This window comes from Tigriopus californicus, chromosome 9, assembly GCF_007210705.1.
Source record: "Tigriopus californicus strain San Diego chromosome 9, Tcal_SD_v2.1, whole genome shotgun sequence".
In the NCBI taxonomy this organism is placed as follows: domain Eukaryota; kingdom Metazoa; phylum Arthropoda; class Copepoda; order Harpacticoida; family Harpacticidae; genus Tigriopus; species Tigriopus californicus.
The window spans coordinates 7776972-7792100 of NC_081448.1; the positions used below are offsets into that span (position 1 = coordinate 7776972).

The following is a 15129-nucleotide window of genomic DNA, read 5'->3' on the forward strand; positions in this document are numbered from 1 at the left end:
CTTGGACGATTGCAACTAGAACCGGCAACCGCTGTGGAAGCAAGGTAAACAAACTAGGACCCAATCACTGTTTGTTACCTGGCCCTAGAAGCTCATTGCCTGGAAATTTAACTACTATGTAAGAGAAAATATACAATGATTCCGCTACAAGAAGCCATTTCACATGCCACTCACCACATACATTAACAATTTGGAAAAGATGAGTCGTGGGGCCGAACTCCAAAAAATGACCATAGATTAGTCGTCAATTTATTCCGGGCTGTTAAGGAAGATGAGGCCCTTTACTACAAATAATCCGAAATCGAAGACCCAACATAGGCAAAAATAGGTAAGGGCAGCGTAGTTCGAGGCTGATGAAAGAGACAGAGAAGAGGCGCTCCCCCTAGGCGTCATGGACGTGATCTTGCCATGCTCGCTGTGTGGCAAGAATCACGCAGGCGCCTGCTTTGCCAAGAACGTGGAATGCTATCGCTGTCATAAGTTTGGACACATTGGGAAGATGTGTCGAGCGTCCTCTGGTGAGAGCACACGCGAGAGTAGTCAATTGTTCGCCGTGAGACTGCCCCAGGAACCCCTCAGTGGTTCGGCCTAATTCAATTTAGGCCGTCACCAGCTCCAAACCTCTTCCCTCTACACCGTACACATGGTAATTCTGCGCAGGATGTGTGTGATACCCGACACTGGGGCAGGAAAATCCATATTTTCAATGTCAATGGCAGAGGGACAAAGCGTGCGGCCGCCATCTGGTTGGCTTGTTACCGCTGCAGATAAACAACTCGCTAATGGCAGTTGTATCAAGTTTACCGCCAAGACTGACATGGGAAAACAAATTGTTGTTTCCCCAGACTTGGCCAGATCACCCTTAGTTGGTTACCATGACGTGGTTGAACTTAAGGTCATTCCCAAAGCCTTCCCGTATCCATCACATTCAATGACCAATATTAGACGTGTCGATGCCCGGAACTGCCACAAGAGGAAATTAAATGGAGCCAAGTGAGAGCTGATCCCTTTGAAAGTGAAATTTTGACTCAGTTTGAAGAAAAGAACATTGACATCTTAACATACAGATGAATCATTGTGCAGATTGAGTGGACTAGGATTTTGTCACGGCCGAATTACTTTGCTTAATCTCCCCATTTTCAGATGCTCTAGCATTTGGGGGAGGTATCAGGAGAAATGAAGGGTCCTAAAATGAAGATTGAATTAGATGAACGGAAAAATATCAAACCAGATTGAGTTACAATTGCACGGATGACGCAGCTCCACTTCCAAAAGATGTTGATGTTGATCCAAGAATTAGCCGCCGCCTGAGTCATTGTGCCCGGCAATGTCCCAACCGAATGAACTAGCCCTGCACACTTTTTTTTGTCTGCCTGGCAGCAAAAAGGACCGGCTTTTACTAACTACCGCCAAATAAATAAAGTTTTAAGTAGGCTATCCAACCCTTTTATTTAGCCAACAATGTCATGAATAGAGTACAACCGAACAGCCCTGGTTCATCAAACTTCATGCGGTGCACGGCTATTTTCAGGTACCACAGGATGAAAATAGCTCCCTTCTCACGGGATTCTTGTTGCTATCTGGCAAATGGCGGTACACATTAGCACCCATGGGCCTCATTTAAGTTCAAACGAATTCAATATTTGGACTGATCGCGCAGTTGTAGGTTTGGGTGATTGGTTGTTGAAAATCATTGATGATTTGGCCTTGCAGGCTCCCACTCTTGATCTTGCCCTCAGTCGAACTGAATTAGTGCTGGAACGCTGCAGAAACGAGCCGTATTCCTAGTCACTCTTTCTTCTACTGCCGAGTGCAATCTTTCAAGATTGATTGGAACAGTCTTGGGAATTGTGAATGACGTTATAAGAACTTCAAATATGGATAAAAGCTGGTTTAAACATGAAATTGAACTCACTTGGAACCCTGCACGAATCAAGTTGACATACAGGAAGGCATCTAGGCTCAAAACGATTTGTTCGGTTTTTCAAGTTTATGCTTGGCCCTGAATTTGGCCATGCTGTATGAAAATGAGGAATTTGCTTCCGCTCTAGACAACATGCATATACCAAGTTCAGCTCGGCCAAGCACAACTCTAAAATCTTTGAGAATCTTCATCAAGTCCAACTTTGGTGCTTGAGACTGAACTTAAAATCCTGCTTCAAGTGGGAATTGAGAATACGGGCCCAGATCCTTCTTGGGATTAGAAATTCAGCTTGGCTCATGTTTTCCGGATTTAGCTCTTGCTAGTGTTTTTCTTTGTCACGGTTCATTGGCCACTGCTTGGTGTTTTTATGCGGGAGTTGCTTGCAGTTGTCAATGAGCGTCTTCAACGAATTCGACAGAGGTTGCCGCCATACATATTTAGAGTCCAGTGATCAGCCGGCAAGAAACATGCCATTGCTGACCTTGGGAGGTTCTGATTTGTGTTATTCGGGAAAATGATCCTGGCCTTTCTATCTTCTACAATGGGATAGATGACGAGTACATGCGCATGCGTACGGCAGTTGCCAATAACGCCCCGCTCCCTATATATTGATGGATCGTGGCCTGAAAAAATCGTTACGGGTCGATTCAGTTCTTGTTTTTGCCAGATCATGGTTGTTTGTACTTCGACCAACCCGAAGTGCTATTGTGGATCTCTTGTACTCCGGTCACTACCGAATCTCCACCCAATTTCATCGAGCCTCTTGCGCTAGAAATGTGAATTTCATAGGTTGTGTGATGACAATTGGTAATGTTGCGTCCATACCAGGGGCTAGCCATAAGTAGTAGGAGGGAACTTCGGAGTTCCTTGGAACGAAATGGGTGATTAAGCACTCACTGTTGTATTTTTTCGACAAGGAATAGGTAATGTAACGGAAGTTACGCCACTATTGCGCGTTATGAACAACACTTTGTCTACATATGAATAAAGTTAAAAGGGAAATGCAGGAAAACATATTCAGTAATGGGCGTCATTGGTTCGACTGAAATAATCGGAATAATAGAAGGACGTTGTGATTGCAAGATTCGCTGGCCGGGCGAGGTTCACCCCTCCGACCCTAGCACCCCAAATACAAATGAAATTCCTTGAACCATTATCCACTTCCGAAAAATTGGAATTATTCACGAGACTCCTTAACCTTACAACTATCTCAGCAATGGTGTTGCAGAGAGGGTCGGAAAGTCTGTGAAACTACTTCTAAAAAAACTGACTATATTATGGGACAAGAATTCTGCCAGCATTCCTAACATGGATCTCGTACAGATGTTTTTACCCCTGCTTATGGTTTCCATGGTCCCACCTTACCTATCCTCCTCGATATGCGACCCTCTACTCCTCCTAATCTAAGCTTTTCCAATGCAAGAAACAAAGCGCCTGAAATTGCGTACGATATGACCGTGGCCACAACCTAACGCCTCTGACAATTGGTAGTGTTCTCTATCAACACCCAGTTATTGGCACCAGGCATGATGAAGGCGTTATCGTTGGTGGCGACAATCTGGTGTTAGTACTCCTGCTGGTTGTTTTCGGCGTATTCGCCGCGTAATACGACTTACTCCATCACAAAAAAAACTGATTCTGACGAAGTTCTGAAACCACTCGTAAATGGAGAAGCTCTCCAGAATCTACCACGTTGGAGTTCCAGAATTTCACGTAAAAAAGTCCGATTTGTTCCCCAGCTTGGGATAAATGAAGTTGGAACATGGCGAGAGGAGCTTGATTTTAATTTCCATGTTTCATCCAACCACAAATCCAGCTTTTATTCATTCCCTAACCTCCGGAGTGAGGGTTGGTGTTAGATTTACGTTTTGATTGCTCCTTTTATTTCATAATATATAACTACGGAATGTTATGGTTGATTGTGTTGACGTACACACGCTATCCAAAAGCCAGTTGTTTTTAGCTCTCAGAAATGGTCATTTCGTTTATGCGTCTTTAGCATTCGAGTTACACCTAATTTGTATTGAAAATGCGAAACTAAACTGATTGAATAGAACAAGAAAACCAACTTCAACTGCAATTTTCAAGTTTTTGACTAATATTCCGGATCAACCTTATATTCAAGGATTAGCCAGATCAGCCAACTCCAATTCGTTGGTCGATCAAATTATATATATAAATAAAAGTCAAGTAAAATGAATAATCTTGTCCTCTTGAACTGCTGGGACCCCGGTAGCGGTAAGGAAGTCCGCAAAAAAAAAATACAATAAAGAAACTGACTCTTCAACATATAACACCAGATATTTTCATGGCTTATCCGCTTCACCGCTTATCCGCTTGACCCCTTCAAAGACTCTTTTATATTCTGCGTCGACCGACATTCTCAACTCAGATTGATTGCATAAGGTCAAGCGGTCAAGAAGTCAGGGGATAAGCCATGGACATCGTAACGGGGGACAACCATCGAGGTGGATTCTCGCAACCTCTCCGACCACGTGGTTGTCTAGAAAATCTCGATCTAGCCCTGGCCTGCCCAACTGCCAAGAAATCAAAACGTTAAGGGCTCGAGTTTATTTTGGCATTAAAGCCAAGTTATCGTTTTTGAGCATAAGGATTGATAGAAAAACACCACATGCCTACATCTTTGAACCATTTAAAAATAGAGGATTGTTCGTTTGTGTGCATTTGTTAGAAAATGAGAACCATTAAAACATTTTAAAGGGTACGACGAAACACAGTTTGGCTAGCCGAACCCTCACAGGCCCTAAATTTTTGTTTCCTGCCCGCCTCCTTTTGAAAACAAACCCAAAGAGAATACTATTGAGTGGACACTTCGGGCCGTATCGGCCAAAAGGGAGAGCCTGCCCAGTCTGAAAATTCAGGGCTGACCATCAGCTGAAAAGCTGCGCTATACAGCGAAAATAAACATAAAGAAGTCAGTGGCAAAACAAGCAAGAAATTCGGAGTGCCCCGGGCCAGTTTCCACTATCTTTCATCTCATCTTTCCTTACTTAACAGTGATAAAAAATCCAACTTCCTTGAAGATGGTCAAGAGTTGTGGTGCATACGGCTGTCAAAATCGTTTCCAAAAGGATTTCGGTATCACCTTTATCATTTTCCGAAGGATTCCAAGCGTCGCCAGGAATGGGTCAAAACTCTTCGTCGATTGAACTTCAATCCATCAGAATTTGATGTTGTTTGTTCTGGGCACTTTGTGCCTTCAGATTACAAAGACCTCTCGAACATTAAATATCGTATTCTTAAATCTGACGCGATTCCCAGTATTTTCAAAGCCTTCCCTGTGTATCTTCAGAAAAATCTGGAAAATCCTGCAAAGAAACGCCGAGTTCTTGGCGATCGTTGATCTCTCAGGATCCTAACACCACTTCTACATCCCCTGCAAATCTAGTGAACCATTTACCTGAACAATCATCTGCGTCTCCCACCATTTCTACAACTTTGACTTTGCCTTCCTCGTCCAAGCAGCTCCAACAGATGTGTTCCAGAGGATTGTTCCACTATTTATTCTCGCACCTCCGGAGCTTTTGCCATGTTACTGTTCATCTTGAAAAGGATTATCACTCAGACACTGGCATTGTGTCTTCTCTGTAGGCGAGTTGAACGGCGAATGGCCGGCCGTAGTATTCCCTTGAGAGTAGGAATCTCCAATTTCGCATATATACTTTTCCCGTTGCCTCACACACCACATCGTAAGATCGGCCTGAGTCCAAGACACTTGAGATAGTGCCATGGGTGTCCCATGCTTTGCTTACTGGGTGCTGCACTAGCACTTTGGTGCCCACCGTGAGAATGCTCAGATCGTGAGCTGATCTATCATTGACATTCCGTTTGTTTCACTTTTCCGGATCCAAGCCCAGCCACTCCTCCAAAAACTCTTCAGCCTCGCCTTCCATTCCATGTGGATGCAGCCATCATCTTCATCCATAAGAAAGGGCCCAGGGACATTCCAGACAACCATTCAAAGAGCCCCTTCTTGAAGATGATGTCTGCTGTACTAGCTCCCCGCAACTACAGATAGGCCGAACAAAGGAATCTCGTTCCAGGGTTCCAATTCGGTTTCCGGAGAAGTTGCTCTACAACCAAGGCAGTTATTCTCCTCTAGGAAATTGTGCATTCCAGCATCTGCAACAAGAGGAGTGTATGGATGCCTTGTGGATTTCTCCAAAGGATTGGATAGGGTGCACTGAACGCGGTAATTCCTCTAACTCCAACTGTGGAGAGTTCCGCATTCAATCTGTGTCCTGCTGGCCAACATCTATGAAGCGCTCTGATGCTCCATTCGTTCTGGTGAGGACCTATCCCCCTGCTACTTTCCTTCCATTGGCATTCCGCAAGGGGGTCCACTGGTGGTGAAGAGGACGACCCGAGACCCCATTGTTCTGCCGACTTCATTGAGACAGACAGTTCATGTGAGGTTATATCTTTCAAAAGGTAGAAAGTTCTCACACGAGTCAAGTCAGTGAACAACCTTAATCTGTCACATACACCAAGTTCCTCACGCAATATCTACACCTTTCGAAATTGCCAAAGGCTGACAAGACTGTAGGTTTAGGAAATAAAATACCAAGGATCTCATCAATGCCTCTTTTGGTCGATTGGCACTGGTGCAAGAACCGCTAATGTATGAAAAGTAAGAAACCCTTGAAATAAAGCCATGTTTTTGGCCAACATAACGATTGTCCTGCCTTTTTGTGATCCCCTTTTGCCTAACAATTCTCAATAATCAGGCAAAAAAGACTCGGCAAATAAGAGATATATTTGTTACAGATCGTTCACAGAGAAAACAACAATACAAAAATGATAACGTCAACGACAATAATTAATTCGAAGCAATCAATGTTGGCCACACTCTTCCGCAGTTGCAAGCTTTTACTTGCTCTTTCATGGCCACTTCGTTTATTCTTTAAAGTAGACAACGTTTTGTTCTTCTCATCTTTTCCATAGCAATGCAATCTTGTTTTAAAGTATTGTTTAACCAAAGATTGGACTATGTTGTGACAATTGGGTATTCTCGTGACTTTGTGGTCCCCAAAGGATTTCAAAAGTCTTGCTTTGACTTTAGAACCCTCTAACAGTCCAGTAGACACGAATGTCCGAAAAATTCCCTCTGCCCTCATAAAGACCTCATTGAAGACTTCAGTTTGACAATAAGTAAGACTATTGCCGATCCAATCCTTTAGGACGGTGAGGGTTAAAGAACTTCTTCATTTTCCATGCTCTTCATTGATAACGATGAGAGACATGCATCGCACGTTACGTATTGTTGGGGCACTCTTCTGATGCAATGCCCAGCCACGTAAAACACCACACCGCCTTCGATCCAAGCTCCTCCAAAAGTTGATCATTATAAAGTTTTGGTTTAGGTACTAGGATTTTATCGTCCTCTTCATTGGTGCTGTCATTTTCATCGTTTTCCTAATTTTGTTGAAGGATTACGTCAGAGCCATTCATTCACTCTTCTGATTTTCTTCTTCTTAAGAAAATCAACCATAACGGTGCTGTCCGCATATTCGTAAGAACTGTTCTTTTTTTTCCTTCGTGTACTGGCTGATTGATATATTCTTCAATGCGTATTTCTCTTGCTTAGGAGTTGGAAGGGGTGCTTTTGTTCGGACCACGCTGACACATCTTGCAATGCCAGTAAGGTGGTGTTAGCCATAATAACGCCGGTTTGAGTGGGTTTCCATTTGGCTTTCTCAAAATTCCCCACTTTCAGTTCTTTGAAGAGGAGGATCACATTTTTGAGAAAGGCAATGACGTGATGGTACTTCTCCATTCGTTTGAAACTAAGGGCCAATCAAGGTTTTCTGGAATTGGCCAAACCAAATCACCGACAGACACCACCAACAAACCAAGCAGTTGAAAGCAGATCTTTGCTGTGATCATGCTTTTCCACTAGAAATTTCAGCCTATTACTTCAGTTAAGGTGACCAAACGGCTATTGCTGATTGCACAGACATCTTGTCAAAATGGGATGGCGCAAGAATCTTCCCAGGAAGATTTCAGACTCTTGCCGTCATCGAAGTTCACTAAGGCTTGAAGATGGCTCAAACACACCTTGGGAGCTCGGGAGATTGGCTGCGTTGACAACTTCGTCTGGTAAAGTAATGGTTTGACCACTGCAAAGCAGTCCTCTCAAGTTCTTCAAGATGTGTGGGACATTTAACGAAGGATGGGAAATTGAGGTGATCCAATCCGAATTTTTCTCAACATCTAAACCAAATCATTTCCAGCATGCCATATTTGATGATCCCATGTCGCAGTGACCTGGCAATGTGACACCGCCCGCAAACTTATCTGCTTTAGAATCAAAATTAATTGATGTTGAGACTGCGAATTCATCCATGGTTAAGCAACACAGTCCTTCATATGGGTCAAGAACATGGTAAGTGTTCGAGACATTACGTGAAAGCCTAGCTGATTTTAAATAAAGAGTTCAGTTTCAGTTGGTTCGTTAACCTGAGCCTTCAGCTTCAGCATCTCAAATACTTCATCCAGTATTCCAGGCTCAAATTCGATGTGTTCTGTCCTTTCAAGAAGAATCCTGACAGATGGCAGGGGATATCCTTGTTTCAACAGGGTTTCATATCCACTTGTAACACAAACAAATTTGAGTTGGAGCCCATGCTTGACTCCATCATCCACTGTCACTGTCATCGACTGTCTCTTTACAGCTACTAGCTGATCACGGCGCAAAAATGTGCTCATAGGATCCGTATATTCCTTTCTTGTCACGTCTGATTGATCTTGATCGGAATTCATGGACTGAATCAGCTTTGCTTGTCTCTGGCAAACCTGTTTCATTTCTCGAAGCTCTAAGACAGTCATATGATGCTCATGGTTGATGGTCGTCAACTCCATATTTAATCCCTCTTGGTCATCAGCTCAACTGGACGTAAAATGGTAGCAATGGCCTTTGAACCATTTTTAGATCGTAAAACTAGTGCGCGGCGGGTGAGCAACCACTTGTAAGGTTAATAACTGATAATGGGAGGGGATATGATTATAGACTTAGGACTAGGTTAGATTTAAAAGCTACACTGTAAGGTAACCAAGTGGTCTTACCTGGCATAGACATGAGCTTTTGATGGCTTTGAAATCCCTTTTTTGAGCTTTTATTCCCAAATCTTTCTTCGACCACCATCTTTGAAGGGGAACTTGTGCATGGCAAATTCTTTTCGGATCGGTTCGAGCATCCCACGGCCACACAATTGACCATTTTGTCCACTTTAATAGCTATCAATGGGGCTGAAAGAGACGTATGGCCGTTAAAAGTCTAACCTGACCTAACCTAACCTCTCGGTTGCAAGGGCCTGGGGGCGCCTAGGCTGCGGCGCAAGCCTGCGGCAGCTCGGTTGCAAGGGCCTCGAAAACAATAGCGCATCGAGATTCGAACTCACGACAGACAAAAATCAGCTCGGAGTCATAAGCACCTTGCGTTCTCCGATGCCGAGTTTTGTTGACATGTGGACCGGCAACGTTTTAATTAAAAGAGCTACATGTCGAGAGAGTAGCAGTTGACCCAAAATGGAAGATACGTAACGACCATAGAGAGAGACGTGCTTGCTTCGCGGAGTTTGGAGTTTGTTTGGAAACTTTAACGCTCTCAATTTTGAAAGAATGAACAGCCAATCAGATTCGCACAATCTAGTCACGTGAGCCGAACCCCGCGCTTCTCTGCATCCAGGTTCACTAGGGATTGCTTACTCCTTTGACTTTGCTTACCCACACCTTCAACCAATGACAGACCTTGTTTACATTTTGCTTGCATTTTATGACGCAAGGCCGCTAAATCCTAATTGAGCAGGTCTCATCAATGAAACATTTACTTGTAGTCCTCCAAAATGATGTAAAATTCGATGAGCCAGTTGAAGGTGGGTAAGGCTTTCCAAATTTGTGGTTCGATAATATCGCACGTGTAAGTCCAGAGATAGTATCACGATGCTGACTCTGTACAAGTCGATTGTTCAGCCACATCTTCTATATGCCTCATTCATTTGGGATCCAATGAGTTCAGTAGGTTTGTAAAAGGTCGAACAAGTCCAAAGATGTTCACTAGGAATATCCCAGGAATGAGAGAGCTCTCGTATTGGGAGAGATAAAAACCTAAATGAGTGAATAAATGGCAATTCCCATTTATTCACTCACACACAAATGCCACGAACACCATACATGCACATTAACCAAGGGTGACATGGGTGACACCTTGGTCCGAATTTCCTGGGAGATAAGAACAAGAGCAAAATACATTGCCTTTGATCTCAACAAGCTCCAAAACAGGAATATCATATTTCAATACTAGTGCTCCCTTACCCCTACTCAATATTGTTCTACCCTCTCTTTTCCTTCCCATTAACAACTGACTTCTTCACTTACCATTCCACAATTTACATCCTTCACCGCATCCAATCCGGCTGTACCCAGTCATTTCATTCCTCCACGCTATCCTTTTCATGGAATGCTTTGACTGATGCATAATTGACTAGAATGAAATGACTAGACACGAGCCCAAGCATAGAGTGTGCATAATAATATAAATAAAAGCCTCCAGATTTTTGTTGCAAAACTACAATACATAAGGGTAACAAGCGAAATATTTGGTCGAATATGCAAATGATAACAATTGATTTTTAAAGGAGCATCAAGTTTGGGGTTAGCAGGTCTAACAGCACAAAGTTTTTGAGCCAAGAAAAAAGAGCAAAATGCAAATGCACTGTGGATCAGATTATGAGAAATAGCAAAGATTCGAATTTTTGTTCTTATTTTGTGCATTTCATATCAGATACTCAGGCAACTACTCGAACTTTTTTCCCGTCGGGATCATGCTATTCGCCGTGGATGATGTTGCCCAAGCAAATATATGGGGTTTTTATATTCTAGGAGTTTTAAAGGCCGTGCACTGTGATACCACTCCGATCCTAAACCGGATCACCAAAGACACGATCATTTTTCAAGCTTCAGATTTTCATCAGCTTGTGGAGAAACTTCAGTTAGATTTGCACGAACCCCCCGTTTCGCAGGTAAGTGAATTACCAAAACAGAATGGTTTCAAATTATTATTGTGGTTCTTTTCTTTTTAGTGCCCTATTTGGCTGGATGATGGCAAATTAAATCATCTGGTTAGAGAAGGAATAAAATATGCAAGAGTACCTTTGGCTGATAATGATATCTACTTTTTGCCTCGAAATATTGTTCATCAGTTTAGAACTGTTTCAGCAACGACAAGCATTGGTAAGTTGACGGAAACAATCGACTGATCAAGAAAAGCAGAATAATAGCAGATGTTCTCGTGGGTTATCCGCGTTACCTCTATGCCCTATCTTGTACAATCGGTGATGGAAGAGTTTAATCGATGCGGAACTCAACATTGTCAATAATAGGATGAAGCGGAAATATTTAAAATGGCCAACTACCGCATTTTTTATAGTTAGGGTTGCCCAAAAACGGTAAAGTGCTTTAACATTATTTCATAAAACGTATTTGACAATCAGATTACTTTCTGACATTGTATGAGTCATATTCTGGTTTTATTAAACCAAAATAATTTACTTCCTAATATGTCGACAAAAATATAAGGAACAAGAACAGTAATTTGGTTTCCTGAAAATTTCGCTTTTTCTCACAATTAGAGCCAAGAAAGTTGGGCAAATAAGCTCATTTATTGAGGAATTCTTTTCCACTACAGAGGATGACATTCCTAGTAGTGCAGGACGAAAAACTTGTTCATTTTACTTAACTTTATTGGTGTGATTGCATGCTCATGCTCGCACCTATCAATCTAGTCAATGTGTATATAAAGATCTAGTCAAATAATAAAATGGTCATCTCAATACGCTCCCAATGACAGCATGACATTTATATTCATAGATCATTTGATCCACCAACGAATTAGGTTTGGTGGATCTGGTCAGTCCATGAATATAGGGTTGATCAGGTATTTTGGTCAGAAAATTGTCCCAAGTCTGACTTAAAAGATTCCTTGGGATGAACGCCTACATACGTACTCCCTACGAATGTTTGAGTTGAGTAAATTGAATAATGAAGGAGCCCGAGAAAGAAAAGAGGTGGATTTCGTTGTTCTAACTAGCCTGGATTTACAAAGTGGAGTGCTTAATGGCTTCGACCATAATGTCATTGAACTGAATTGCAGAATTGGTAGACCAGGCTAGCCCTGATATGTAGGGTTGATCTGGAATGCCGATTTAAACTTTGGTCCGGCATAAAAGGCGACAGCTTGATCAACTACGCCTTTATATATTATAGGGCACATAAATAAACAATGAAAGAGCCCGAGAAATGAGATAGATTTCCCCCCATATGTTAAATGATTTTTCATTCTTGCCATATGCGCCAATGTAACCTCGTCTTCAAAAGAATAAATGGCTGAGAACCCATTTTGAGGAAGTATTTGTCCCTCCTATAACATAATATTTTTCTTATATTTTCTTTTTCAGCATGGCATGTACGATTGAATCAGTACCATAAACTTAATTTACGTAAAGGGGAGATGGGATGTGCTAATGAAAGTGACAAACCCAAACAAAATATTGGATCTGCAAGCGAAAAAGAAAACAACGACCTTAAAGATTTCTGTTCAACGGAAATGGTCGACCAAGCCATTTCTCAAAACAATTGCGATAAATCCAAAGGGATTGCAATGAAATCAAACTCTGATCCCGATTTTGAACGCACGATATCCAAATCCCCCTGCAAGAAATACGAACTCTCTCACTCCTCCACGAAAGACCAAAACTACATTGGGACGACGAGGAAACAATATTTACAACAAGGCTCCAGTCACAAAATAAGTTGTACGGCATCGTTGACGTCTCTAAAGTCGTCTTCACTAAAACGTCCCAAGTCGCACAATCAACTGCAAACCAAAGCAAAAATGTCTGATAAGAAACACAAGAGCCACATTAGTAGCTCCCATAAGAAATACGACAAAGATAAGGATAGAGGTTTTATGCAATCTGGAATTAAACGTCGCCGTAAAGAAAAGACAAGAGATATCACCACATCGACAAGAGATATCACCACATCAATCCCAAAGAAGACACAATTATTGACTGTTGAAGAAAAACCAATATCAACGTCTCCGAAGCTAAACGGGATTTCAAACGAAAAAAGTTGTGAAGCCGAATACCAAGAAGTAAATTGTGAAAAAGTTGTTGCATGCGTACCCATGCCTAAATCATTAGATGAAAAATGTGGAAATAGCTACGATATTGATGAACCTATCATTGCAAGTTCTGATGTTGACCAAAATCCCTTTCTTAAAACACTCACTACCTCCTCGGTCCCTCTCAATAGTACAACCTCTCAAAAATCACTTCTTAAAGATGGAACATCTCAACTTAACAATTCGAGAAAACCGTCAACTTTAGACCAACATGATAGTGCAATATCAAACAGCCGAGGAAAGCAAAAGTATAATCCAGTAAAAGATTCCAACTTACCTTCAGCAGGAACACATAATCTCTTAGGGAGCATCATGTCCGATATGTCAAGTTCTATGCGGACTAATCCGATTGGAAATCTCTCCACCTCTTCCTCAATGACGAAGGAGGGATCATTAGACTAGAAAACGATCGTGCAATTGACATTTTTCTCCTTTTTCGCAAACTTTCTAGATGATGCAGCTATCCATCCATACCATTGATCTCTATCTTACACTGTGTGTTAACCTTGATTTTGTGTTTGTTTTGAAAAAAACTAATACCATGTAGAAATAAATGAAACATTACGAGATTTGCTTTTCTAAATTGTCTGCTGGTGAGTGTAGACCATTCATGTGTGGCTCCTCGTTTTACAGATATAGCTTCTTTTTTTGCCAGTGGGGTGACCGCATACTTTGAGTTCAACACATATGAGACTATTATGTTTTTTTGGTATAATAACTTACCAAAAGAGGCTTGCAGTCACGACATATAAACGTTTTCAAGATGGCTTCATCAGTTTTCGAGGCTATCGCCATCTACCGTTCATGTGGCTGGTTTCTTGAAAAGTCGCTCGTTTGCAGTAGCAGTGGCAGGATTGAAAACACCCGCCGTTACGCCTGTGCAAATTTGGCATCATCTCGAATGAATTTGGCATCATATCGAATGAATTTGGCATTCAATTCCATTCAGTGTGAACAAGGAATGGATAAGCTAACATATGCTTTCACTTGTTTAAGCATTAGACCTTCCTCATTGATGCATTTAACAACTGAATGGATTTTTCTTCCTCTTAGATTTATGTTCTGATTCATACATGAGGGTCCTCAGGGGGAGTAAGCCTGGAGAAAAAGGGAGCGCAGTTGTGGGGCTTCCTTCCTCGTTGAAGGGTGCCTTACTTGCTCTTTGGATTTGACCCGCCACTTTCTGTAACTCAGAGCTTGACTCTTAGATGGCGGAACAACAGTAGTGTCGGAAAAGCGCCATCGCGGCCAGATTCTCGTGTTTCTTTTCACTGTAAAGACACATATTACATGAGGGACTCTTAACAGAAGAAACGACACGGCTTTCTTTGGCCCGCCAAGTCAGGCCATTGTGTTGAATTAAGACAGTATTAAAATAAACTAAGATTTCCCATGCTACATATATATTGATGTGTATCTTTTTTGTAAATAATGATCTCTTTGATATGTTTATGTTTAGCTTCAGCAGTTTCTCTCTGATTTGTATTGTGGTATTTCTAGTTTCAAATCGTTATGTGTAGTTCTTTAGTTTGATTGTATTGGTCCTTGACAATTAGAATTTATTGTTCATCAGTGTATTGATTTCATTTTATGTCAGATCAGTTTGTTGAGTTTATTTCTGTATTTTTGTGTCATTTTCCTACTTTACATATGTTCTTCATTCCTCGCTTTTCTCTGTTCCTTACTTCTTGTTTGCTATCTCCATCTTAGATTTGTATGTTTAGTTTAATGTGAAGTAGTTCATTCCTATTTTGCTTCGTTGTCCTGTATCTCAGCACATAATTGCATAGCCTTTTAGTTTTCCTCTTTTTTTTCTTTTTCTTAGTCTTTTGATTTTGCTGCTCATTGATAGTTCCTCTGCATTCATGATGGAAGCTATCTTTGGAAAAGTCAGTAAAAAGGATAGACAATGTTTGGACTTGGTCTCAGCAGGGAAGGATCTTGGTAGTCAATAAGCCCTTTATCAATGAGGCAATAGCTATCTGGCTCAATCAGACCAGGG

At 41.7% G+C, this 15129-nt stretch overlaps 1 protein-coding gene across 1 annotated transcript in view; it reads left to right on the forward strand.

The window, feature by feature from the left end:
- LOC131886120 (uncharacterized) overlaps positions 1-13696 on the forward strand; it is a gene marked incomplete at its 5' end in the record, with an annotated part of 29863 nt that extends 16167 nt beyond the window's left edge. Inside the window, 3 exon segments of the mRNA XM_059234360.1 lie at positions 10826-10965; positions 11026-11176; positions 12400-13696. Coding sequence (XP_059090343.1) covers positions 10826-10965; positions 11026-11176; positions 12400-13529 — 1421 coding nt within the window.
- Positions 13697-15129: the final 1433 nt, after the last annotated feature.